The following is a 24486-nucleotide window of genomic DNA, read 5'->3' as shown; positions in this document are numbered from 1 at the left end:
TTAAATGTATGTCACTATTATTTTTTCTTTCTCCCAGGGTTTGTGTTTGCAAAGGGATTTTGTGTAATTATGGATTTCCCTAGGCTTTTCTTTTTTAAAAAATTTAAATTTATTGGGGTGACATTGGTTAATAAGATCATGTAGGTTTCAAGTGTACATTTCTATGGTACATGATCTGTTGCATTGTGTGCCCGCTGCTCAAAAGTCAAATCATTGTCCATTACCATATATTTGGGCCCCTTTACCCTTTACTTATCCCCACCCCCTTCCCTCTGTAACCACCATACTATTGTCTGTGTCTGTGAGTTTCAGTTTTATATCCCACATCCGAGTGCAATCATATGGTTCTTAGCTTTTCCTGACTGACTTATTTCGCTTGGCATAATATTCTCAAGGTTCATGCATGTTGTTGCAAATGGCTATATTTCATCTTTTCTTATGACCGAGTAGTATTCCATTGTATGTATGTACCACATCTTCTTTATCCTGTCATCTGTTGAAGGATCCTAGCTGAACCCAGGTCTTGGCCACCATGAATTATGCTGCAATGAAGCAGTGTTGTGTTGTAGTGTCACTCTTACTCCTTTGTGTTTTAGGTGAGATGAGTGAGAGCCGAGCAAAGAGAGTCCGAATAAAAGAGGTAGATGGCTGGACCCTGAGGATGCTAATCGATTATGTTTACACTGCAGAAATCCAGGTTACAGAAGAAAATGTACAGGTAAGATAAACACCCCATACCATTTAGTGCTTTATACATGACAGGTTTTTTTCTTTTTTCTTAAACATTTTTAATGTTGACACTATTGCAGATGTCCTCCATTTTCCATGCCAGTTTTTAAAATCAAAAGTGCATAACCATCCAGAATACATTTTGTACCAAAGTAATATAATTCATTGTTAAAACTGTATTTCTGAGAGACATTTGGAATAATTATATCTCTTTAATAATGTTTCTGATTTCAGTATTTTTTATATTCTTAAAGTTCTAAGACACAAATCTTTCTGTTCTCTGAATGACACTCATTTTTTTATGAAAACACTGTCATATTCATTTATAACTACTGATTGATGCTGCCCACATTTGTCTTTATTCCCTTGAAGGTTAAAATCTACAAAGGATGTTCTTGACTACCAACAGCCTTTTTTACTTCTTTTATTAATTTAGCACTAGAGGCTCAGTGCACGAAATTCGTGCACTGGAGTTGGGGGGCGGTGGTCTCTCAGCCCAGCCTGTGCCCTCTTGCAGTCCGGGAGCCTTCAGGGGATGTCTGACTGCTGCAGAGGTGGGCGAGGCCCCCGCCACTGCCTCTGCGCTCACTGGCCTGTGAGCCCAGCTTCTGGCTGAGCGGCTTTACCCCTGTGGGAGTGCACTGACCACAAGGGGGCAGCTCCTGTGTTGAGCATATGCCCCCTTGTGGTCAGTGTATGTCATAGTGACTGATCGTTCTGCCGTTCGGTCAATTTACATATTAGCCTTTTATTATATAGGATTCTCTTTAAGTACTTCTAGAGCAGGGGTGGCCAAACTTTTTGACTCGAGGGCCACAATGGGTTCTTAAACTGGACCGGAGGGCTGGAACAAAAGCATGGATGGAGTGTTTGTGTGAACTAATATAAATTCAAAGTAAACATCATTACATAAAAGGGTACGGTCTTTTTTTTTTTTTAGTTTTATTCATTTCAAACGGGCCGAATCCGGCCCGCGGGCCGCAGTTTGCCCACGGCTGTTCTAGAGTCTAGCTAAAATTAGACATTCAATCTTTCCTACTTTCTATAAAGAACAAATGTCTTATCTATATAATGTAAATGTTTAAATAATACAGATGTATATGAAGTAGAAAGTGAAAATGCGTCTTTAGCCGAAACCGGTTTGGCTCAGTGGATAGAGCGTCGGCCTGCGGACTGAAAGGTCCCAGGTTCGATTCCGGTCAAGGGCATGTACCTGGGTTGTGGGCACATCCCCAGTAGATGTGCAGGAGGCAGCTGATCGATGTTTCTCTCTCATCGATGTTTCTAACTCTCTATCTCTCTCCCTTCCTCTCTGTGAAAAATCAATAAAATATATTTAAAAAAGAAAATGCGTCTTTAAATTTGCACTTGCTCTGGCCAGTGTGGTTCAGTGGTTAAAGTGTCAGCCTGCGCACTGAAGGGTCAAAGGGTTGCAGGTTCAATTCCTAGTCAAGGTTCGATCCTGCACCCCCACTGGGGCATGTGTGGGAGGCAACTAGTCGATATGTCTCTTTACATTGATGTTTCTCTCTCTCTCTCTCTCTCCCTCTCTCTCCCCCTCTCCCTTGCCCTCTCCCTCCCCTCCCCTCCCTTCCTCCCTCCCTTTCACTCTCTCTAAAAATCAATGGAAAAAATATCTTTGGGTGAGGATTAACAACAACAACAAACATTGCCCTTCCCTTCATACCCACCCTAGCCCACACACATTGATCTGCTAATCTCTTTCCTCAGAGGGTAACTTGTTTACCGTGAATTCTTTCACACATTGTCTATGCAATTACACACACGCACACAAAAATCAATGGAAAAAATATCTTTGGGTGAGGATTAACAACAACAAACATTGCCCTCCCTTCATACCCACCCCGGCCCACACACATTGATCTGCTAATCTCTTTCCTCAGAGGGTAACCTGTTTACTGTGAATTCTTTCACACATTGTCTATGCAGTTACACACACACACACGCACACACACACCCATTTTCTTGACATAAGTATATTTTTACTATACCTGTTGTTGTGCAACTTGCTTTTTTCACTGAAAACTGTGTTGGAATTCTTTCCACATCAATACATATGGATCCAGCCTTTTCTTTTGTGTGGTACTCCGTATGTTAATCAGCATGTATGATTTTTCACCTTTACAAAATGCTATAGTGGATCAATGTTTTAAAATTTGCATTAAAAAATTTCATAGGATAGATTCCTCAAAATGTAATTGGTGGGCCAAAAGATACATGTGTATTTTAATTATTGATAGATATGCTAAATTGCTATCTAAAAGTTTTTATTTATTTATACTCTTTCCAATAGGTAAACTGTGTTTTGAGGACCACAAAAAGACTTAGGACCAACTTCTAACTTTTGTTTTTAATCCTCACTGGAGAATATTTTTTTTTACTGATTTTTAGAGAGAGGAAAGGAGAGAGAGAGAAACATTGATGTTGAGAGAGAAACATTGATTGGTTGCCTCCTTTATGTGTCTCTACCGGGAATTGAACCCACAACCTAGGTATGTGCCCCAACCAGGAATTGAACCCTCAACCTTTTGGTGTATGGGGTGACGCTCCAACCAACTGAGCCACCTGGCCAGTCAGGGCAGGACTAACTTCTTAAGGAATAATCTCTAAATTCTACTTGCACAGATAGGAAGTTGTGGGTTCAGTCTTTAGTCCTTTGTAATTAGTTGAAATGTGCTGTAGGATATTTGAATGTGGAGACTGAAATCTTTGCACTTTAACTTGTTAAAACCTGCTGTTATTAGATCTGAAATATTGGCAGTGGTGATCTTTCCCAGGTGGCCTCATTAACCTTTGCTTGGAAGTCTTGCTCATGAGGTAAAGCATTAGAAAAACTTTGGTTGATACTGAAGTTGTATATAAAATTGTGAATTAGGTGCGAGGTGAATGTTTTTTTTTTTAACAGGAAGGAAAAAGTGGGTGGGACGTGTCATGCGCTAACAGCACCGAAATGTCATCTCAGTCTGGTCTTTTCTGTACGGTCATGCTATTTGCTGGGTTCTGTGGCATTATTTTCAATAAAACCTTATTTTGGGGTGTTTTATGCTCCTTCTTTTTAAAAAATTGAGTGTGTGGGCCTCCTTGTATTCTATATCTGGCCTTCCAACAAATGAATTACTACTTGGTTTCTTTGATTCACACAGTGTAGCACATGGAGGGAAATGGGAATGGATGATGTAGGCCTAAGAGACTAAAGTGTGTGAATTCAGCTCTGAATGCTGTCTGTAGTGGAGGACGTCTCTCATGTTTCTCTTAATAAGTTCTAGTCTTTTAATCATGTTCTAGTCCTGAAATATTAGTCACCACAGCCTTTCAGAAAAATCTCTTGCCATGCTAATTTGCCTTTTGTGTATATTGTGTAGCTCTTACAGAAATATATTCAGAGTTGTATTTGATCCACTTATTAAATACTTAACATTCATAGAGTTGCCTTTTTGTGTGTGTGTGCGAAGAGGGTTGTCTCTTCAACATAGGGTTAGCTTGGTATATAAAAACTTATTTTATCTTCCATTGAAAAATACTTGTTTTGGAAAAGGCAGCTTGGAAATAAGATGGATTAAAATAAGCTGTCTTTTCTATAATAAGAATTTTTCAGTGAAATGTGAATAAGGGTTTATCTATCAATATTTTTGTCTGTCTATACTTTGTTAAGTCTTTCTTGTAAGTGCTGTTCACCTTAAGAAAGGCATGGCGTAGTGGGAGGTGTCTGGTGTTCTTGTTCGTGTTAAGCTAAAGCATGAAATAGCCCTAACAGAAGACCTGCTCTGAGTATTTCTGCCTTGAGAGTGCCGACAGTGGGGACAGAACAGTCTGTACTTCAAAGGTTTATGACTTTAGGTATATTTTGTCATTAGGCCTAGAATCAAACCTCCTGTCAGGTGACCTGTCTTTTATACTAGTAAGTTTCTGTTTTAGTAATAAAATGCAATTTTAGGATAGCAAGTATTTCAGTGTTTCAGGTTGGGATTGCATGTTTTATATAGGATTATAGTACCTAGAATACTGAGGGCCAGCTGTGAGAGTCAGTCAATGACAGAGCAGGACCATAACCCTGGTTTCCTGATTCCTAGTTTAGGGTGCCTTCTGTGATACTTGCAGTCTGCTTATCACAACACATTAAAATACGTGTATATAATAGCTGTTTGAATAGCTGCCTGACTTTGAGTCAGAATGAGGCAATGAAGTAATTTGAAAAATTAACTCCAGAGAAGGAACAATTATTACTGTATTATACAAGTACTGGGCTTTAATTCTTGGCAATTGAAGATTTCCCTGTTTGTGTGTGTGTTGCTGTTCTTTTGTTTAGCACTTGGGTATTTTATTTATAGCAAGGCTGGGAATAATTTGAGCCAAATGAGTTTAAGTTTGTTTATTTTTTAAAAGAGAAATAAAAGGAGAATAAATATCTTACCATGATCATGCTTTTAATTGAACTTTTTGTTGTTGTTGCGTTGAGTAACTTAAATTTAGCTTGTTTCTAGAGTTTTCAGTCAAATTTTGTAAACTTTATGAATTTGGGGACAGAGAAAATAAAGCCAAAGGCAACTATTAAGCAGGCTTTTAGACTTTTTGGGGTCATGGACTCCTTTAGGAATATGAAGAAAAACTGTGGATCCTTTCCTAAGTCAAGTGCATGTAAGCATGTATGCACAAGGTTTGCCCACACTTTGAGAGAATTCATGTACTTTGTGGTTTCTCTGTGTCCCTCACTATTAAGAATACTTGGCTTTATATACATCTGAAGAGTTTTCACATGGGTTTATTTTCAGCTATGTGTTACATATTCACTACCAAATTAAGTAGGTATTACTCTATTTTGCAAATGAGAAAGCTCTGGAAGGTTAAATAATTAGTTTAAATCAGACAACAACTATTAAGTTGTAATTAACTAGTGTTGCTTAAAAAGAGAGCTTATAAATTAAAAAATAAATATATTTTTATAACTAAAAAGTATTTTTTTATTTTCCAAAAATTATTGAAGATTTACTCTTCTTCATTTGGTGTGTTGATGAACATTTTTGGAAAATTCTAAAGGAGCTTGAACTTTTTAAAACATTTACTCCATTGCTAAATTTGTGATTTTGTACCATACGTTTTTACTTCTCAGCTTTTGGGTATTTGTTTTGGCTTGCTAAAAGTAGGTATGAGCTTTTCACTTGATGTCAGTGTGGAAAACAAAGGTCAGGATGTTAATAGACAATGACAAATGTAAGTAAATGCTCTTATGCCCAAGTGTTTTAAGTGTTCAGCCACAGGTTCTATCTATTTTAGAACTTTTATCATCTCAGAGGATTTTAATAAGCATCTTGTAATTTTGAATGGATGAGTTTTAAACAGTTCATGAAACTTGTATGTTGCATAAATTGAAATGATTTGAGGTAGGAAATCTCATCCTTTTAGAAAAGGAACAGAATTTAAATGAGAGTTTTCCAAGAGACCTTTAAAAATTAATTTTTGGTAAGGAACACAGTCTCAGTACAGTAGAAAATTCAACATAGTGTGTCCATTTTATTGGTGGTGTAGAACAGGTTGTTTGTGTGGTTTTTTTTTGTAGACAGGAAGTGCCAGTAGTATGTTGGTGTATAGTGTTTTAAACCCTGAGTCATTCCTAAAAGCAAGGCACCCCAGGGAGGGACTCCCTTGGTAGGAGGCCTGTTTGATATGGTTGACCACTTAATCAAAAAAGGCTGTAAAGTGGAGAAACCATTTAAAAAATAATACATGTACTGTATACTCTAAATATTTTTATTTTCTTTTTTAAAATAATACATTTTTATAGATTTCAGAGAGGAAGGGAGAGGGAGAGAGAGATAGAAACACCAATGACAAGATAGAATCATTGATCAGTTATCTCCTGCACATCCAACACTGGGGATGTCCCGCACTGGGGAGCGAGCCCGCAACCCAGGCACATACCCTGACCAGGAATTGAACTGTGACCTCCTGGTTCATAGGTTGACGCTCAACCACTGAACCACACCGGCTGGGCTAAATACTTTATTTTAACCTAAAACATGTAACTGTACAATTGCATGCCAATCTTTTGTTGTAAAACTAAGTATGGTCAGCTGCTCATTCTTACACACATACCACATCATAATCATCAATTCTCATTTTCTAGTTTTTTAAGTACAGCAAGAACTGAGACTTAAAAAGAAATCTCAGTGTGAAGTCATCTTCAAATTATACAATTTCTGTTTCCTTACTCTCACGTCTAATTTAATTAAAAAATTTCTTTTGCATTAACACATTGGTCAAGTGATTATAAAGCAATCAACTTAGTCTTCAGAGGAACAACTCTCTTTTTACACTCACATTTTATTGGATTACACATATCTATTTAAGTTATATAATTTCAATAACAAGTGCAAGTGTCAAACAGATTTGTGAGCAAATCCAACACATATGTGTTGATAAAGTGCAACTCAGATGGAGGGGCCGTGAGCAAAGGTTGGTAAAGAGTGCTTTTGCTGCATATATTTCTGCATTGTTTATAAGTAATGCTAAAATAAAATTTGTGGATTGTAGCCTATTCCAATTTGTGAACTATTTTCTCAGGATAGATTTCCAGAAACATACTCTCAGGGTCAAAGGCTTTCAACTTTTACTAAAGGCCCGGTACACGAAATTCATGCATGGATAGGGTCCCTAGTGGCTGCTGGCTGCCAGCCGGGGCCTCCCTTCTTGAACTCCTGAGGGGACATTTTGCATTTTACGCATATATATATATATATATGTTTTTGGTAGCCCATAATGAAAGTTACCTGTTTGCTTTCTAAGAGAGTTGGCTAGTTACAATGGTAGCAAAAAATGTGCTAGGGGCCAAGGCTTACTATACCTTGACCTGAATGGATGTTGTTAAAAAAAAAATTGTATCAATAGTGATCAAATGTGCTCTTTCATTATTTTCATTTATATCTATCTGATAATTAGTGAGGTATCAAATATTTTCCCAGGTTCGTATTCTGTGTTTGTTCTTTTCCAAATGGGCCCTGATTATATCTTTGACTTTGGCAATATTTAATCAAAAAAGAAAACAGTCTATGTTTATTGTGAATGAACCAGCATAGAATATCACCTTGTGAGGGAGAGAGGAAATCCTGCCATTCCATTGTCATAGGGTTGAATGTTCAATTCAATCCAAGAAACAAGTCCTTGAATTAGAACTAATGCACTACCTCTGGTCATGTGCCAGGCACTGTAGTGAATGGTTGACCATGTCGTTTACTTTTTTCAACATTCTATAAGGTAGGTGCTATTTTCATTATACATTTGAGCCACTGTTGAATAAGTTGGAGATTTAGAGAAACCTTGGGTTAAAAATAATGGAAAAAACAGCTGTAAAAAGATAATATTGGGGAGGTGGCTTTCAGGCAGTGCCCCTACTTTTTCCTTTGCATTTTCCCCTTCATTTTTATACTATTGAGAATGACATTAATTACAGATGTATTCTGCTTAAGAGTTAGTCTCTCTTAAAACTTTAAATACCTCTGGAAGGATTTTGTCCTGGAAGGTGATGCACTGTTAACCATTGATGTGAGTGGATAATAAGATGGCTTTCTTTTTGACCTTGCTGGCAGCAGCTATCCTGAGGGATGGACATTGGGTATGGGTGTTGGGGAGGGAAGGTGAGGTAGGTGTATTTGAAGGATGAAATCCTTGGCAATCAGGAAAGGCAGATCTGGGTAGAGAATCATTGCTGGGTGCACAGAGCAGAGGGCTGGCTCCTGGTGGCCGAGGTTTAGGACTGAGATGTGCAAGTGCGAATGAGGTGGCAGGATGCCAAGGACAGACACTTCCTATTTCAAAACTGTACTCGGCCAGGCCTACATCCCAGAAAGAGGAAGGAAACTTTCTTCTTCCTTCTCCCCTGCACCCCCTGAGGTCACAGCAGTCAGGTGGCAGTGTTATGTTCATTGATATTGCAGTTTATGACTATTTTTAATACTGTTTCTATGAGTAAATGTGCAATGAGTATCAAGCAGCCGATTGAGAAAATAAGCTTGTGAAACATAACTTATTTTAGAAGATGTATGCTAATGAAAGTTATAGGTTATATTTCACAATGAGACTTTTTTACTTCAGTGACAAATAGCTTCTTTAATGTGTGGGTCATTTCTTCCCTCTGCTCATGCATGCCCTTTGGACAGCTGTTTCCCTTTTTCTTTTCGGGTCCTTGCTGACATGCAAGGTCCTTCCACTTTAAATAAACAGGTGCTTCTGATATGAATATAAAATAGCTTGGATATTAATAAAAATCTGCACTTACTGTAAAGTTAACAGTGACTGAGTTGTTAGTTTCAAGTTTGCATGTTTTCGCAGACATCTGGAAATCTTATATATGGAGCACTCAGACCCATTGGTCATATCTTCTCTAAATATACTGCTAATGGCTCAGGATTTAAAAGACTTACTATATAAACCATTTCCCCCAATGGAGTAAATAAATACCCACGCTGAAAATAAACTACAGATTCTAATAGCCAGGCAGAAGGAGTGTACTTGTCTAAGTGAAACATCTTATGTGTAATTTGGCTTGTCAAACAACATGAAGTAGGATGAAAGCATCTTACTTTAACACGTGCAGCTGGTGTAAGAGTGTCATCTGGGTGCTAATCATTTGGCTCGGCTACCTTCCCTGTCTAATGTTCAGCTTGTCTTCACTAATCAGTGGTAGCTTTCCCCCTACTTCTTTGTTCATTGTAGAAAACAACTCCATAGAACAAAATTTTCAGGCTTTTATGTATCTCCTTATGTTGGAAATCAACATATCTAGGAGAAAATATTTTTTTTCTATTTAACAAAATGATAGCATTTGAAGTTGTTTATTTAATTAGCTGACCATATTCTTTTACTTCCTGTTTCTCTAGCGCTTAAGATATTGCTATTGATATGAACAAGAAGAGTAATGTGTAGAGCTTATTCATTGTTCTACTAGAGGCCCAGTGGGGTCCCTTCGAACCCTGGCGCTGCCCCAGGTGCAGCCGCTGGAGAGGGACCTCGGGAGGTTGGCTCCTGGGTGTGTCCAACCCCTCGCCCAGTCCGGCTCCGCTAGCCACCTTCTAATTAATTTCCTTTCAATGTGCATGAATTCATGCACCAGGCCTCTAGTTAGATCATAATGCTCTGTGGCTAGGGTTTACTATATCAATATAATTCCACCTCCTATAAGAAGCAGCACTAATTCAACTGTTTCTTTGCTCTACAGAGCTCAGACAAAATTAGTTTTAAAGTCATAAATTATTCTTCAGACCTCTTTTTTTTTTTTTTTTTTGTAATTCCTAAGACCTCTTCGTTACAATGCCCAAGATATTTTTGTGACCTAAGTAGAAAATTAAGAAATCACCTCTTTACATTGCTAGGTGTTTCACACATTTGTTACTAATAATATAGCTTATAGAAAATAAGCGATGGGATTATGATAGCTCAAGATTAAAGCACATTCTTCCTTTCCAGTGTTATGTAGAAACCTCTGGAATCAGAATGATGTCAGATATAAAAGATTAGAATACTAAATCTCATTGATTCAAGGGAATCAATTGATTCAGGTTGTTTTCCTGAGCAGGATGCAAGGGTGTTTTCTTTCCTGGGTCCTTGTCCAGATGTATTTGAAGAATGAAGGTAGGGACAAAAGTTGGTAGATGAAAAGGGTGGAAATTTATTGGAAGCAAATACAGACTCCCACGTAGGGAGGGAGTCCCAAGTGGGTATATCCTTAAGCTCTCTTTTGCTAAGGTTTATAAAGGCTGTAGTTCTTTGTCACTTCATGCTCTCTTCTAATGGGACCCCTTCCTCACGTTATGATCTTACTAGAGGCCTGGTGTACAGACTCGTGCACTAGTCGGTTTCCTTGGCCTGGCCTGCATCCTCTCCCACGCCGGGACACCTCAGAGGATGTCAGAGGCCTGGTGCATGGTTTTGGCCCAATCCCCACAGGCCGAATCCCTGCACCGGGCCTCTAGTATGCATATAAGATCTCTGGTTAATCTCTTCCCGCCCTCCCCCCTTCCCTCTGAGATTCATCAGTCTGTTCCATGTTTCCATGCCTGTGTGTTGAGCTCCCTGGTGGTCAGTGTACGTCATAGCTACCAGTCGAACGGTCAGACAGTTAGCATATTTAGCCTTTTATATATAGATTAGAGGCCCCATGCACGAAATTCATGCAAGAGTAGGCCTTTGCAGCTACGGCAGCTGCCTCGATCCCTCCCTCGCAGCCATGGCAGCTGCCTTGATCCCTTCCTTGCAGCAACAGCGGCTGCCTTGATACCTCAGTCGTTCCATTGTTCGGCCATTCGATCGATTTGCATATTACACTTTTATTATTATAGCTCCTCTTCTAATTGGTCACTCTTTTTGTAGAATTTCAGCTTCAAAGCCCCAAACCCATGTGGTGCTTCCTTCTTTCGTGCTCTCTTACCTTGTAACATTTCTCTATCTCTTGTTTTCCTCTTTCTGCCATTTGTTGGCATTTCTCTATCCCCTGTGAAAGTTTGTTTCTTTTTTCCCCCATACCCTCTGGCTTTTCCTTATCTTCTGTGTGAATGGATGTCTTCCTCTCCCCTTATCCTGTGGCACCATTTTTATTCTCTGTGAATGTATGCCTTCTGGCAGCTCTAAGCCCTCACCTGTGCATTCCTAAAATTCCCTAAACCTGCCAGTTTTATCCCCAAAATTCCTTTCATCATCCACCAAATCAGGTCTCTCTAAAGTTCAATAATTTGTGTGCACTTCCATGATTTTGCTGTATTCTATACTGCTAATACTATTACAGAGTTAATGTTTTTCTTTACATTGACTCAATTTTTGCTTTAATCTACTGAAGAAATAATTTATATTATTAAAATAAATAGAAGGTAACTGCAAAAACATATTACTAACTAGTAACATGAAATGTTTATCTGTGTGTCCTCTAAAAGCATTATACCCACCATGGTTAATACTGTACTCATAGCAGACTCAGGCCTGTCCTATGCTAGGTCTTGTGGCCTTGGGCAAGTAACCCAACTTCTCCAAGCCTCTGTATTCACTTGTATATAATGGGGATAATGAGATATTTTTATCTGCCAAGTGCTTAGCACAGTGCCTAACTCAGTTATTACTCAGTAAATGGGAACAATTGTAAGAATGTGTTGTTGAGGTGTTTATTATCTTTATTACTCTTGCTAAAAGAACAATAGGATTTCGGTCAGCACTTCTATTCTGCACCTTGAGAGGGGGCTCAAGATAATGGAACAGATAATAGACAGAAGAGTTAGTGAATTTGATTGTAGCCCTAGCTTCCCACTCGCCAGTTACATGACTTGGTCAACTCGCTTGCCTCTCTAGTGTTTGGTTTCTTTATCAGACAAAGTAGGAGGTTTGGTTTGATTTGATTCCAGGGCATCAAGCTCATAGGCTGCCAGCTGTTTTGAGTGTTTCTGATTATGGGATATGTGTCATTTCAAATTTGGAGCATTTAAAAAATATCTTTATTTTTGAAAGTATTACATATGTTCATCCCCCACCCCCATCCCCCTCTCCCCCATGGAGCATTTTTTTTTGTTTTTCTTTAGCTGGCTATCCAACTAATATGCAGAGCAATTAGAAATTTGGTGTGGCCCTAGCTGCTTTCCTTTTTCATCATGAGTGACTGATGGTGACCAAGGGTCATGTTAGTAAGCCTGGACCAGTTAGTAATTGTATTTGAAGCTGTATGTCATGAATTTCATAATTATGAGCTGTTGAAGTTTAGTCCTAGTAAAATCACATCATAAAACCGAGGCATTTTTGAAGGATTTAGTGACAAAAGGAAAAGATGAATAAACTTGTTTTATACCTTTGACTAACACTTCAATTATATTTAATATGTTTGCCAAGCATGGAGGCACTTGACTCATTATTGACATCAATAAAAAAATATTTGTGAATTTCTAGCTGATGGCCTACAGATAAATAACTTTTATATTCCTGGCCTACCTGACTTGTTTTATACTCTTCAGATCTGAGATTCTACAATGTTATAAATTTCAGTCTCTTCATAAGGTAGACCTGGGTTTGATAGTGATGTTGAAATTATTTGGAATAAAAAATTTTAAAGCCTGTTGTAGCTGCTTTTTTTTTAGATGGATACATATGTAAGTGTGGGTCTATATGTGTATGTTAGTGTACTATGAACTGAACACTGATTTTTTTCATTTAATATATCTTAGAAATTATCTCATTCATATATACCATTCTTATTATTTTGAATGACTGCAGAGGAGTCCATTGAATAGATTATTGTAAGTAACCAGTCTCTTTAAGATGGACATTTAGGCTTTTTTTCTAACTTTTGCTATTATCCCCAATAATGCTCTAATGGATGACTTGTACATATGAGATTTTCTGCATATATTAGTATACCTGTAAGTTAAGTTGCTGGGTCAGAGCATATAGGCATTTGTAATTTTAATTGAAATGGACAATTTGCTCTTCATGAGGGCTAAACCAATATAGGGTAGACAAGAGTAGGGTTACAGTTGTTTTTATGGAAAATTATACAATAATTAAGAAATAATAATACAAGAATAAACTGTGTTTCATGTATTCACAACTATAAACCTATTTCTGCCAACTCCTGTGTACATTCCCACCAGCAATGTATGAGTGAGCCTGTTTCTGCTGGGCCACTTTCCCCCCTGCAAGTATCTCTGTCTTTCCGTATTGCCAAACAATTTGACTGCTACTGTACTACACTGTGGTGTTTCTGGGAAAATGCTGATTAGATGGGTGATCATTGCTATTTGTGCAAATTTCACAAGAGATTGAATCTTACGCTGAAGACTACTTTCTTACCTATTTGTATTTGCTGAATTAAATGGCTGCATTTGTTAAGCATCTTGGAATGCACTTTACATTGCTTCAGAGCACAATTATACCAGTGTAGGAAATCCTCCAATTTGCAAATTATCGCCACTAAAGTCTTCCATGGAGATTCATTCTCATAACATAATGAAACACACTATACACATTACACAAAAGGTTTGGCTGTAAACAGCATTATTTGCACTTTATTTTTCTTAAATTAGAAGGAAAAGACATTACCTATACATACTGTTTTATGTTTTTTTTAAAAAAAACGAATATTAGTTGATGGATTTGGACTGAAACGTAAGTTATCCTCTTAGTCCTTAATTCATGACCATTTGATTATGTTCATGTGGGCACACACACAGTCTGTAGACCTGAGAGTTAAACTTACATGGTTTTTTTAAGAAAATAGAGTGGTTTGTGTTACAGAAAGACACGATGCACTCTCCCACATTTAGGACGACTTACATACATTTAGGAAAATTGTAAAAGATACTCAAAATTATTATTTATTTTTCCTCTGTGGCATATCTGAAAGTCAATTACTGAAGGAACTTAGGTCTTGTTTCTTTTTTTTTTTTTAAATATATTTTTATTGATTTCAGAGAGGAATGGAGAGAGGGATAGAAACATCAATAATGAGAGAGAATCATTGGTTGGCTGCCTCTTTCACGCCCCACACTGTAACCTGGGCATGTGCCCTTGACTGGAATCGAACCCAGGACCTTTCAGTCCACAGGCCGACACTCTATCCACTGAGCCAACCCAGCTAGGGAGGTCTTATTTCTTTTTTATGCTGACGTGATCTTTTCTAAAATTGACCATTGTTCTAAATAGTTGAGGCTTTTTTTTTCCTTTTGGCTTTTATAAAAGAACTGCAGATGTTTGAGAACTTCTTTTTATGAAGTTTTCCTCCTAAATTTGACTTTCAAATATGGTCCTTAACATAGCACTGCACTAATTCACTTAACAAGGAAAAATGTTTTCATCATTGACCTATTTGAAAAGCGGTTATAGTGTTGGATATAGTACCTATAGTGAAGATACTAGCTAAATTGTATAGAATAGCCTATAATTAAAGAAAATTTCTTGGAGTTATTCAAATAAAAACTAATTAAAAAGTTACTAGGCACTTATCTTTTATGTTTTCCTTTTTAGCACGTGTATTACATTCTAGAGACATTGTCTGCTTATAGCTAGAGACTGTTGAATTTAAACTGGTGCTGCCCCCAAGGGAAGCAATTTGTTTTGTTGTTGAGACAGTGGATGAACAAAATGAGGCTTTGTTATGGTACGTAGTCCTCTGGGCTCACGCCTGCTCCACAAATCACTGAAGCTCATCCCATGACTGCTCAAACTCAGGGAACAAAATCATTTTCACTGAACCATAGCACCCCCTAGCATCCTAACAACTTATATTCTTAAAATTCAAAAGACTATTTTGTATGTGTATAAAAAGAACCATTAAATCTAATATGATCTAATTGCTCTTATATTCTTATGACTAAGGAAGGACCTTTGAAAGATTCTATAAAAATTATGAGGAGTGTGAAGAGGCATCACTCTTTTTTTGCAAATAATCTTTAGGTTACTTTTTTGTATATGGGTCTGGATGCAAATCATAAGCTGTGGCTGGACCTCCTGTGCCCTCTGTAGAAGCAACAAATAGTGACAGTGTTTCTCCAGCAGTTGCCTTACCATGCTTACTTGTGTGTTACAGGTGCTTCTTCCAGCTGCTGGTTTGTTACAGTTACAGGATGTGAAGAAGACTTGCTGTGAATTTTTGGAATCTCAGCTTCACCCTGTCAACTGCTTAGGAATCCGGGCTTTTGCGGATATGCATGCATGCACAGATCTCCTGAACAAGGCCAACACCTATGCAGGCAAGTCGCATAGACCTCTGCTGAGTTAGAGACCAGGAGGAATCTGGAAAACTTGAATTTTGAAGTGAATCTATAGTGATTTCTGGAAAATCATGTCCTGTTTCTGGATCTGGACTTTATAAGAAGACATTTAAAATGTTATAATGGTAGCACAGTATAATTGAATCATGTTCATAAAATTCTGAACTTGAAAAGGAAAACACTATAAATTGGTATTGAGCCTAAGTAATAGAATACCTGATTTTATGCAAGTTTTGAATCCCTATGTATTTGTCTTTCAAATTTTCAAGTTAATAGTCATTGTTTGCATAGGAAATGAAGTCATTTTATCTCTGTGGCTTTTTATACCCTCCTCTTGAATACATGAAGACAGCCTTGTTGCTTAAAAATCTTTAAAGCAATGAAGATCTAGATGCCTTTGGGTGGAGTAGAAAAGTAGATCCAATAAAAACAAAAAACTGGGGAAAAAAGAAAAGAAAAGTAGATCCAGCCCTGGTCCATGTTGCTCAGTGGTTAAGAGTGTCGACCCGCCTACCAAAGGGTATCGGGTTTGATCCTGGTCAAGGGCACGTATCTGGGTTGTGGGTTCACTTCCTGCTGCCTGGTTGGGGCACATGAGGGAAGAAACCAGTCAATGTGTCTCTTTCACATTGATGTTTCTCTCTCCCCCTCTCTTCCTCTTCCTCTCTCCTCCCCTCCCCCCGCCTCCTTCTACTTTCTCTGAAAAGCAATGGAAAAGACGTCCTCAGGTGAGGATTAACAAGAAAAAAAAGAAAAGAAAAGTAGATCCAACCTGGGCAGCCCTCTCCTTAGACAGTGGGTTCTAGGATCTTGTCCTGGCATCCTCTCCCTCGGCAGAGGAAGGGCTTGTTGCTGTTGTTGAGGAAGCCATAGCATGGTTGCTATGTAGGGCCCTCAGATCCCCCTCTCTGGGGAGGAGAGATTCTTGTTATAGCTTTGGATGTAGCTAAAGAACACAAAAGTAACCAATAATTTACTTTGCTTTGAGTTTATAAACATTTAAATATATATATTAAAAGTGATTATTGGGAAGTTTGTATTTTTTTTTTTTAACCATCTTTCTGGAGGATAAACCTTGTGGAAATTACAGTCCACCATCAGTCCTCTGTATCTGTGAGACCCAATAGGGACAGTTACTATAGGACCTTCTGTAACCATTGCCCCTTAATTAGCTCTGTAACCCCTACTTTTTCCAGCCTTCAAAGGTGAGAGCCCTTCATCTAATCTCTGCTCCATTGTGTTTACTTTGATGAGTAAGGGACATTTTGACACATGGACCTGGGCAAAGGGTATGTGTGTGGGGGCGTCTGGGGGTGTGTGTATGTGTACGTGCACATGCACATGCAGAGCATTGGAAAGGAGAATTATTCCCAGAACTCCTTTTGCATTTTTCCAAGAAATAATGGTATAAGGTGGTTAGTTGAAAACAAAAAGCCACAGTGCTTCAGTAAAACATAACAGGTCCAATAAATTTGAGCTTTATAGATTTCTGTAGATTGGCCTGACTGCCCTTTAAAAAATTGTTTCAGTAGGAAAGTGTGATCTGAGTTCCAGAGAGCTTGTTTACAGATAAACTTTTAGAACACAACCCTTTTGTAAGTTGGGGAATGCCTGTAATGTGTAATGATATTCATGAAATCTGTGGGATGAGGCATTTTAAGAAAAACCAAAGACAAATGAGAATCCACTGATGTGTTTCCATACAGCCAATTCTCTTCTTCAGCTAAATAGAAAATATTTCTTCTAAATTCATAAGATCCATCAACCACTAGACATAATGTGCCTGTTTTCAGTGATTTGTATCAGGTAAACCAAGGAAGCATATGTATTTTTTGATAATTTTTCTGCATAAAGTAATCACTATTTAACATTGTATCTTCCTTGGGCTGCTAGTTGTCTCCAAAGTGCTTGATAAACATTACTGACTCTGAAGAGATGGGTAAGGAAAGAATGAATAAAGCAGGATTGATGTAAAAGATGTCCAGACGTGCTTTACATGATGTACTTACTAGATTGCATAGTTTTACTCTGTCAGAAGGAACTCATTTACTCTGCTTTCAGGAAACAGATTTTGTTAATTCTTTCTTTTATTTAAAATCTTAACTTTGTTACAGTATGTTATAAAAGATGAACAGTTTTCCATCAATATTAGAACACCTCCATATCTTAGTTTCTAGAGTCCTTCTTTGCAATTATGCCAAGGATTTTTTGTGGAAAAATTATTGTCACTTTCAGCTAAATTATAAAGAAAAATTGGATTTTCATTTTGAATGCACTCTTTTAAATCAAAGTCTAGTCTTAGAGGATGTACTGCTATTAAACCATACTCCTGAGTCTTTTGTGTGTGTGTGTGTGTTTGTGTGTGTGTGTGTATGTGTGTGTAAGGAATAATGTATTTAAGTGCCGGCAGCCTGAGAAGATGGGGACTCTTGTCCCAATGACCATCTTAACATCTCAATGCAGGCAGAGGTATATAAGGAGGGAGAGAGAAAACAGGACAGAGAGATGAAGGGGAGAGGGTTGAAAAGTTCTCTGCATGCAGACCAGCACAGTCTGTTCAGATAAGGAATGACGCGAAACTGGTCAAGCAGTGGTCTGGTGTGCATCATGGTTTTATGGTTGAAGGTCAGCAAATCTCCCAGAGCTGGAATGCCTAAAGGTCAGAGTCTGTATCTTTTGAAGTTAGGTCCTAGAATTCAGTTTATTACAAAAGGATTTGACTCGGGAACAGGCAAGGTGGAGGAAATGCACCTGGGCAAGGGATGGGGAAAGGGCACAGAGTCTCCGTGCCCTCTTGAGGTACACCCACATCTCCACATGTTCACCAGGTAGGAAGCTGCTCCAGAGTCTTAAATTTGCTTGAATTTCTTAAGTTTACAAGCAATATTTTATAATATGACTTATTATGAAAAGCTACAACACATAACAAATAGAGTAATACTCATTATCCAATTTTAAGAGTTGTCAACTCACAGACAATCTTCCCTCTACACCCTTCTGTACGTACTGGGGAGGTGGGTCAAAGGGTACCACCTCCAGACCATTGTTCTTTCACTGTCACCATCCTGGGCTCTGCACTGGCTGGCTGGTTTCCAGTCTGCAGCATTCTCTCTGCAGCCTGTTTCCTCTCTAGGCTTCCAGGCATACTTGCCCTTGACGCTTAGATTGCCTTTGCCCCCTGTACTTGATTTCGCCTGCCCTCAGCAACTTCCACATCTGTACCGTTGGCTCCCTTGCCCCTTTCCTAGTTCCTTGTGACCACCGTCTTTCCTCCACAAACATACTTGCCACCTTAGACCACAGTTCCAGGGCACAAAGGGCCTGGTTGGGATTTGGAATTCCAAGGTCTCATCTTCTGTGCTGACCGTATTCCTCCCTTCTCCCGGGCTTGTGTTTCTTCATAAACCTGTGCTCAGCTATCTCTTAGCTGCTCAGCTGAGACCCAGTCGTCAGTCATTTCTTAGCTACCCTCTTTATGTACCTGGCATTATCCAAACGGCTGTGGGTGATAACAGGACCAATAAAATTTAACCTCTGCTTACAAGGAGTTTATAGGCCAGTTAATAGTCAACTCACACCTAAATTTAGTATATTCAGATTGTGCTCTATTTTCTGTAAAAGCAGTTCTCATAACATTTTCTTCTGCAATCAATTTACTTCAATCGTGTGCCACCTTTCCATAATTTAGTCTAGGAACCACTGGGTGGGGTAAACACCTGTCAAAACAAGCTCATGCATTTGAAAGCTGCCCTCTATGTTGAAAGAGTGGTTTTAATAACAGCATTACTACTCTTGATGGTGTGATATGCATACCAAAGAATAGGTGCTGATTATTCAAGGGTCTGTTGTAACATTAATTGATTGACACAGAAGATTCTTTGGAGAACTGAAAGCATTTGATATATAGCACTTCTAGATTGAATTAGTGTAGACTTGAATGACACTTCTTAAAAGGATTAATCATTTTTATATTCTCTCATTCATTATGGCCCTCATTTATGCCCTAGCAAACCACAGGTATTCTTTTTAAAAAAATATACATTTTATTGATTTTTTACAGAGAGGAAGGGAGAAGAAGATGGATAGAGAGTTATAAACATCAATGTGCTTCCTGCACACTCCCTACTGGGGATGTGCCCGAAACCAAGGTACATACCCTTGACCGGAATCGAACCTGGGACCCTTCAGTTCGCAGGCCGACACTCTATCCACTGAGCCAAACCGGTCAGGGCCACATGCATTCTTTCTGCTCTTCTTTGTTGACAGTTTTTCTAGCTGAGATGAGTGAGCTGTGTTCAGGTTTCATCAAAACTGTCTGTGTTAATGGAACTGCTGGAGATACAGAAATGCATTTTTTTCCTAGAAACTAATAGTATTCAGAATCAAAGAATTATAGTGTGTTAGCTCTTGTAGGGAACCTTAGCATTTATCTAGTCTAACACTTTCATTTTATTAATTAGGAAAATGAAGACTAGAGATATCTTTATTTTCCCCCAAACACTTTGTCTTTCAGAGGTGAGCTGTTTGTGGATCTAAAATACTGTTGTTTTCCATGCACTTACCCTTGCTTCTCAGATGAGAGTCTAGATGGGTTGTAGAGGGATTAAGGAATCCCACGCGACATTTAATTTTGATAAAAAAGGTGCTTAGAAATCAGAGTATTTGTACCTTATCACTGTGTATATACAAAACAGAATAAGCAAAACTTTGGACTTCTGTTGTTGAATTCATTGACTTAATTTGGGATGAGGGACCTGACTTGGTGTGATAAATCCTAGGGATTGTCTTTCATTTCTTTCTTTTTTTTTTATCCTCACTAGATGATATTTTTTCCATTGATCTTTAGAGAGTGGAAGGGAGAGAGGGAGAGAGGAAAGGAGAGAGGGGGGGGGGGGGGGCAGGCATCAACGTGAGAGAGACATATTGACTGGTTGCCTCCCACAAGTGCCCTTGATGGATATCAAACCCGAGATCCTTCCACTGAGCAAAACTGGCCAGGGCTGTCTTTCATTTCTTGATAAGCTTATCTTATTTTCAGAAGGACACAAACAGCAACATTCAACAGCTATAGAGAATAAAGAGAAGCCTTCTATTCTATATAAGGAAGAATTCTATATAATAGAGGAAAACCTTCTATTCTATATAAGGAAGAATACACACACATATATATATACTATACTATGTATACTATATATACACACACATATATATAATGTATGCACTACATATATATTTAATGCATTTTGCATATTTATGGCATAGTCTATGCCACTGGGAATTATGTCCTTTTGCAATTACGGGATTTGTTCAGAGAGATGGAATTGATTATTGAATGGTAGTATAACTAGGTTGGCTTTACTCAGTGACAGTGGTAAACCATTAAAGGAAAATTACTAGTGTCATCGTGAAAGCTCTGTGCTAGAAACAGAATAATCTGTCAATTTGTGAGTGAAAGGAGTGGAAACAATAGATGAGGTTGGTAACAGAACTAGTGTAATGAAGATAGGAGGTGGCTGAAGCAAGATTGTGGATATGGGAACTAACCCTGGATATAAGTAGAGGAAGAAGCCTAAATGCTGAGATGACTTGCTCTTTAGCATTACATTTTAAGTAAATGCTTTGTTAGGTACATTTTAGTTTGTGTGTATGTATTGCCAGTATACAATAGCTGCTAATTTTGACTGTACCTTACTGAGGTATAGTAAGCTAAATAAAAACTCATTTAGTAAAAGGAAAGAATTTCTTATCTTGACTTTGTGACTTCTATTGGCCAAACCAATCCAAAGATGTCAAGGTTTTAGTTGATAGTGTATTCAACAGAAATCGATAATGTAATTGTGTCCCGAAAGGTGTAAAATGATTGTCACATGTTGTGCTGCCCAGATCAGACCATATCTATGAAATCAAATTCATTTTCAGGTTACATGTTTTGAGAGCGATGGATGAACTGAATCCCAGGGGAAGCCTCAGAGTCTTTAACAGGGCTGTTGAAAGGCATCTCTCTCCTGGAGGCAGTTAGTGATGACTGAAGGATGTGACTACTACTTTAAATGCAAAGACAGCATTGCAAAACTCCAAGGAACAAAAAATGAAGGACCTATAACACCACAAAAGGCTCACTGCAGTCTTCCAGTAACTGAACCCAAAGACATGGAGATCTATGATTTACCCATTAAGAATTCAAAATAGCTATTTACGGAAACTTAAGGAGCTCCAAGAAAACACAGAAAGACAATTCAACAAAATTAGGAAAACAGTATAAGACAAAAGGACAAGTTTACCAAACAAATTCTGGAGTTGAAGAATTCAGTGAATGAAATAAAAACTACACTAGGGAGCATCAGTGACAGATTGGATCAAGCAGAATCAGCTAGATTGAAGACAGGAACTTTGAAACTCCAGGCAGAGGAGAACAAAGAAAAAACATTGACAATTAGTAAGAAAGCCTTTGATACCTATGGGATACCAAAAGGACCAATTGGTGAATCATTTGAGTTCTAGAAGTAGAAGGCTATTGAAAGAAAGCTATTGAAAGAAAAATGGTTGACAGCTTCCCAAATCTGGGAAGAGGTTTGGATATTCAAATTCATGGAGCTCATAAGTCACCAATAAAATTTCTCCATTATTTTGCATGTGGATATCGAGTTTTCCCAGCATCATTTGTTGAAGAGACTATTCATTTCCCATTGAGGGGGGTTGGCACCCCAGTTGAGATCATTTGCCTTGAGGAAGAACAGTTTTGTTTCGTTTTCATTATTGGATTAGGTTAAGAAAAACCCCTTCTTTTTTAAACAGTTTGAAAGTATGATAATGGAATATTGGTGTTAATAGATTTTCTTTTTAACCTCCAAACAGAGCAACATTTTGCAGATGTTGTACTTAGTGAAGAATTTCTCAATCTCGGCATTGAACAAGTGTGCAGCTTAATCTCAAGCGACAAACTGACCATATCCTCAGAAGAGAAGGTAAGTATATATGTTTTCCCCCGGTGTATAGTGATGTAGTATTTTTCTTTTCCTTATTTCACTTTGGTAACTGTGATCCTGTATGTGTAGTGCCAGCCAGCGATCTTTGATCTGAAAGTTAAGAAATTTGTTGATTGTCTGTGTAAATTACTCTGTTTCTTCGCCCTTAGGAGATGTTGAAAACTGTTAGGCATTAGAGTTTTGTACTTGACCTCTATGGGAAGGACTTGCACACATTAAACTGTCTGAAACAAGTGCCTTTTGGGAATTGGGTTTCTTCTCACACCTAGAGGCCTATAAGAATTGTGATCTAAATGCAGTATTTCTCAAACCAAAGTAATTGTACCATCATGTACGTTGGAAGAAGTTACCCTGGGTGGCAAAGTTCAGCTGCTTTCAGACTGAACATCCTTGATTGTCCTCTTCACTTAGAGTGGTCCCCTGTCACTTACATCCCAGCCCTACCAGGGCTCCTCCCGTCCAGAGCACCATGCAGCGCTTCATCTGCTTGTAGCCTCTGTCTCTCCACATTTTGGGTTGTTTTTGTCAGCCACCTGCGCCGTTTTTAGGGGTGGTGGGAGCTGCTTCTCCCAGTGGTTTTTCTCTTTGGGTAGGTTTTGTAGCCCAGGGGAATCAGGGCACCAAAGTTTGTGAACATACTATGTTTGGAGGAAGTAAAACTGGAACTTTTTCTTTGTGTACTTTGCATTAAAGTTGTGTAAACTTTCGTTCTATTCCTTATACCAGAAACTGTTATAGAGTCTTAGATACAAGCAGATGAACAAAATAAAATTCTTGGCTCATAGGTTAGAGGGACAACCAGTGGGGTAAATGAATACAGAATGCTGTAGAGCAAGCATGTCAAACTCAAAGGCTAACATGGGCCAAATAAACAAGGTTTAAGTTTATGTGGGTCACAAAAAAACAAAAGCTTCAGTTTTCATAGAAATGTAGGTTTATTTCAATAGAGACATGCTGAATACAAAGGGCTGAAATATGAGTAATCATTAACATAAAATAACATAATATTTTAATAAAAATTAATATTCTTTCTTGAACATGAACTTACCAGACACTGAATAACTGCACAAATGAATAAGCGTAATGCAAATAAACCTATTTTTCTTGTTCTCTGAAAGCAAAATATTTCCTGTTGTGCACACCAAGCAAGTCAGTACAAGACTAATGATGTGGCAATCAGCTGCTAAAATATTCGCTGCCAGAATTAGTGGAGAGAAATGGTGCACCTCTCTGTAAGGCGCATAAGGGAAATGAATGCAACACAATTGTAGTAATCAGTCATTAGCGAATGTTGTAGTTCTTTATTAATAATTATGTATAACAGGATATTGTAAAAACTAAGGTATGAAATTTTTATTAAAACGTTTCTTACATTCCATTATATTTGGCTGGGGCGCGAGTTTGACATGCTTGCTGTAGAGGGTACTATAGGAGCATTTAATTATTCCTTTAATGGTGATGGTAGTGAGAGTTCAGCTTGGTCCAGATATATGATTCAAGTTTTAAAAAATGAGTTTGAGTTTGCCATGGAAATGAGGATGGGTGGGAAGGGGAAGGACATTCCACGTAGAGAGAACAGAACATGTAGGTGTAAAGAGGTGTGAACGAATAATTTCATGTAGTTGGTTCAGTAGGATTAGAGTTTAGAATATGTTTGGCTGGATAGTAGGAGATGAGATGGGAACATGACATAATAAAATGTCTTCTCAGCCATATTAAAGAAAATTGACTTCATCCTAGTGATGCAGAACCTCTAAAAAGTTTAAGCACTAGGAGAATACTTGCATTAGAGAAATGAAGGCTCTTGTGGTTTTCTGTTGCTGCATCACAAGCCACTCTAAAATATAGTGACATAGAACAATAACCGTCTTACTTTGCTTACAATTCCGTGGGCAGAATTCATGCAGGGCATATAGGGACAGCTTGTCCCTGCTTTACAGTGTCAGGGGCTTCAGATGTCTGGCATGGTTCTGCTGGAGCCATATATCTGGGGCTGTAGCCTTTCTGCACATTGCATC

At 38.3% G+C, this 24486-nt stretch overlaps 1 protein-coding gene across 1 annotated transcript in view; it reads left to right on the top strand.

Annotated features, from left to right (window-relative positions):
* KLHL2 (kelch like family member 2) overlaps positions 1-24486 on the top strand; it is a 78877-nt gene that overhangs the window by 29020 nt on the left and 25371 nt on the right. The window contains exons 4-6 of the mRNA XM_070415361.1: positions 597-718; positions 15299-15461; positions 22338-22447. Coding sequence (XP_070271462.1) covers positions 597-718; positions 15299-15461; positions 22338-22447 — 395 coding nt within the window. The remainder of the gene's footprint in view (positions 1-596; positions 719-15298; positions 15462-22337; positions 22448-24486) is intronic.

This window comes from Myotis yumanensis, unplaced genomic scaffold (assembly GCF_028538775.1).
Source record: "Myotis yumanensis isolate MYYU_CA2020_CCGP unplaced genomic scaffold, mMyoYum1.0.hap1 SCAF_5, whole genome shotgun sequence".
In the NCBI taxonomy this organism is placed as follows: Eukaryota; Metazoa; Chordata; class Mammalia; order Chiroptera; family Vespertilionidae; genus Myotis; species Myotis yumanensis.
This window is presented reverse-complemented; position numbering and strand designations above follow the sequence as displayed.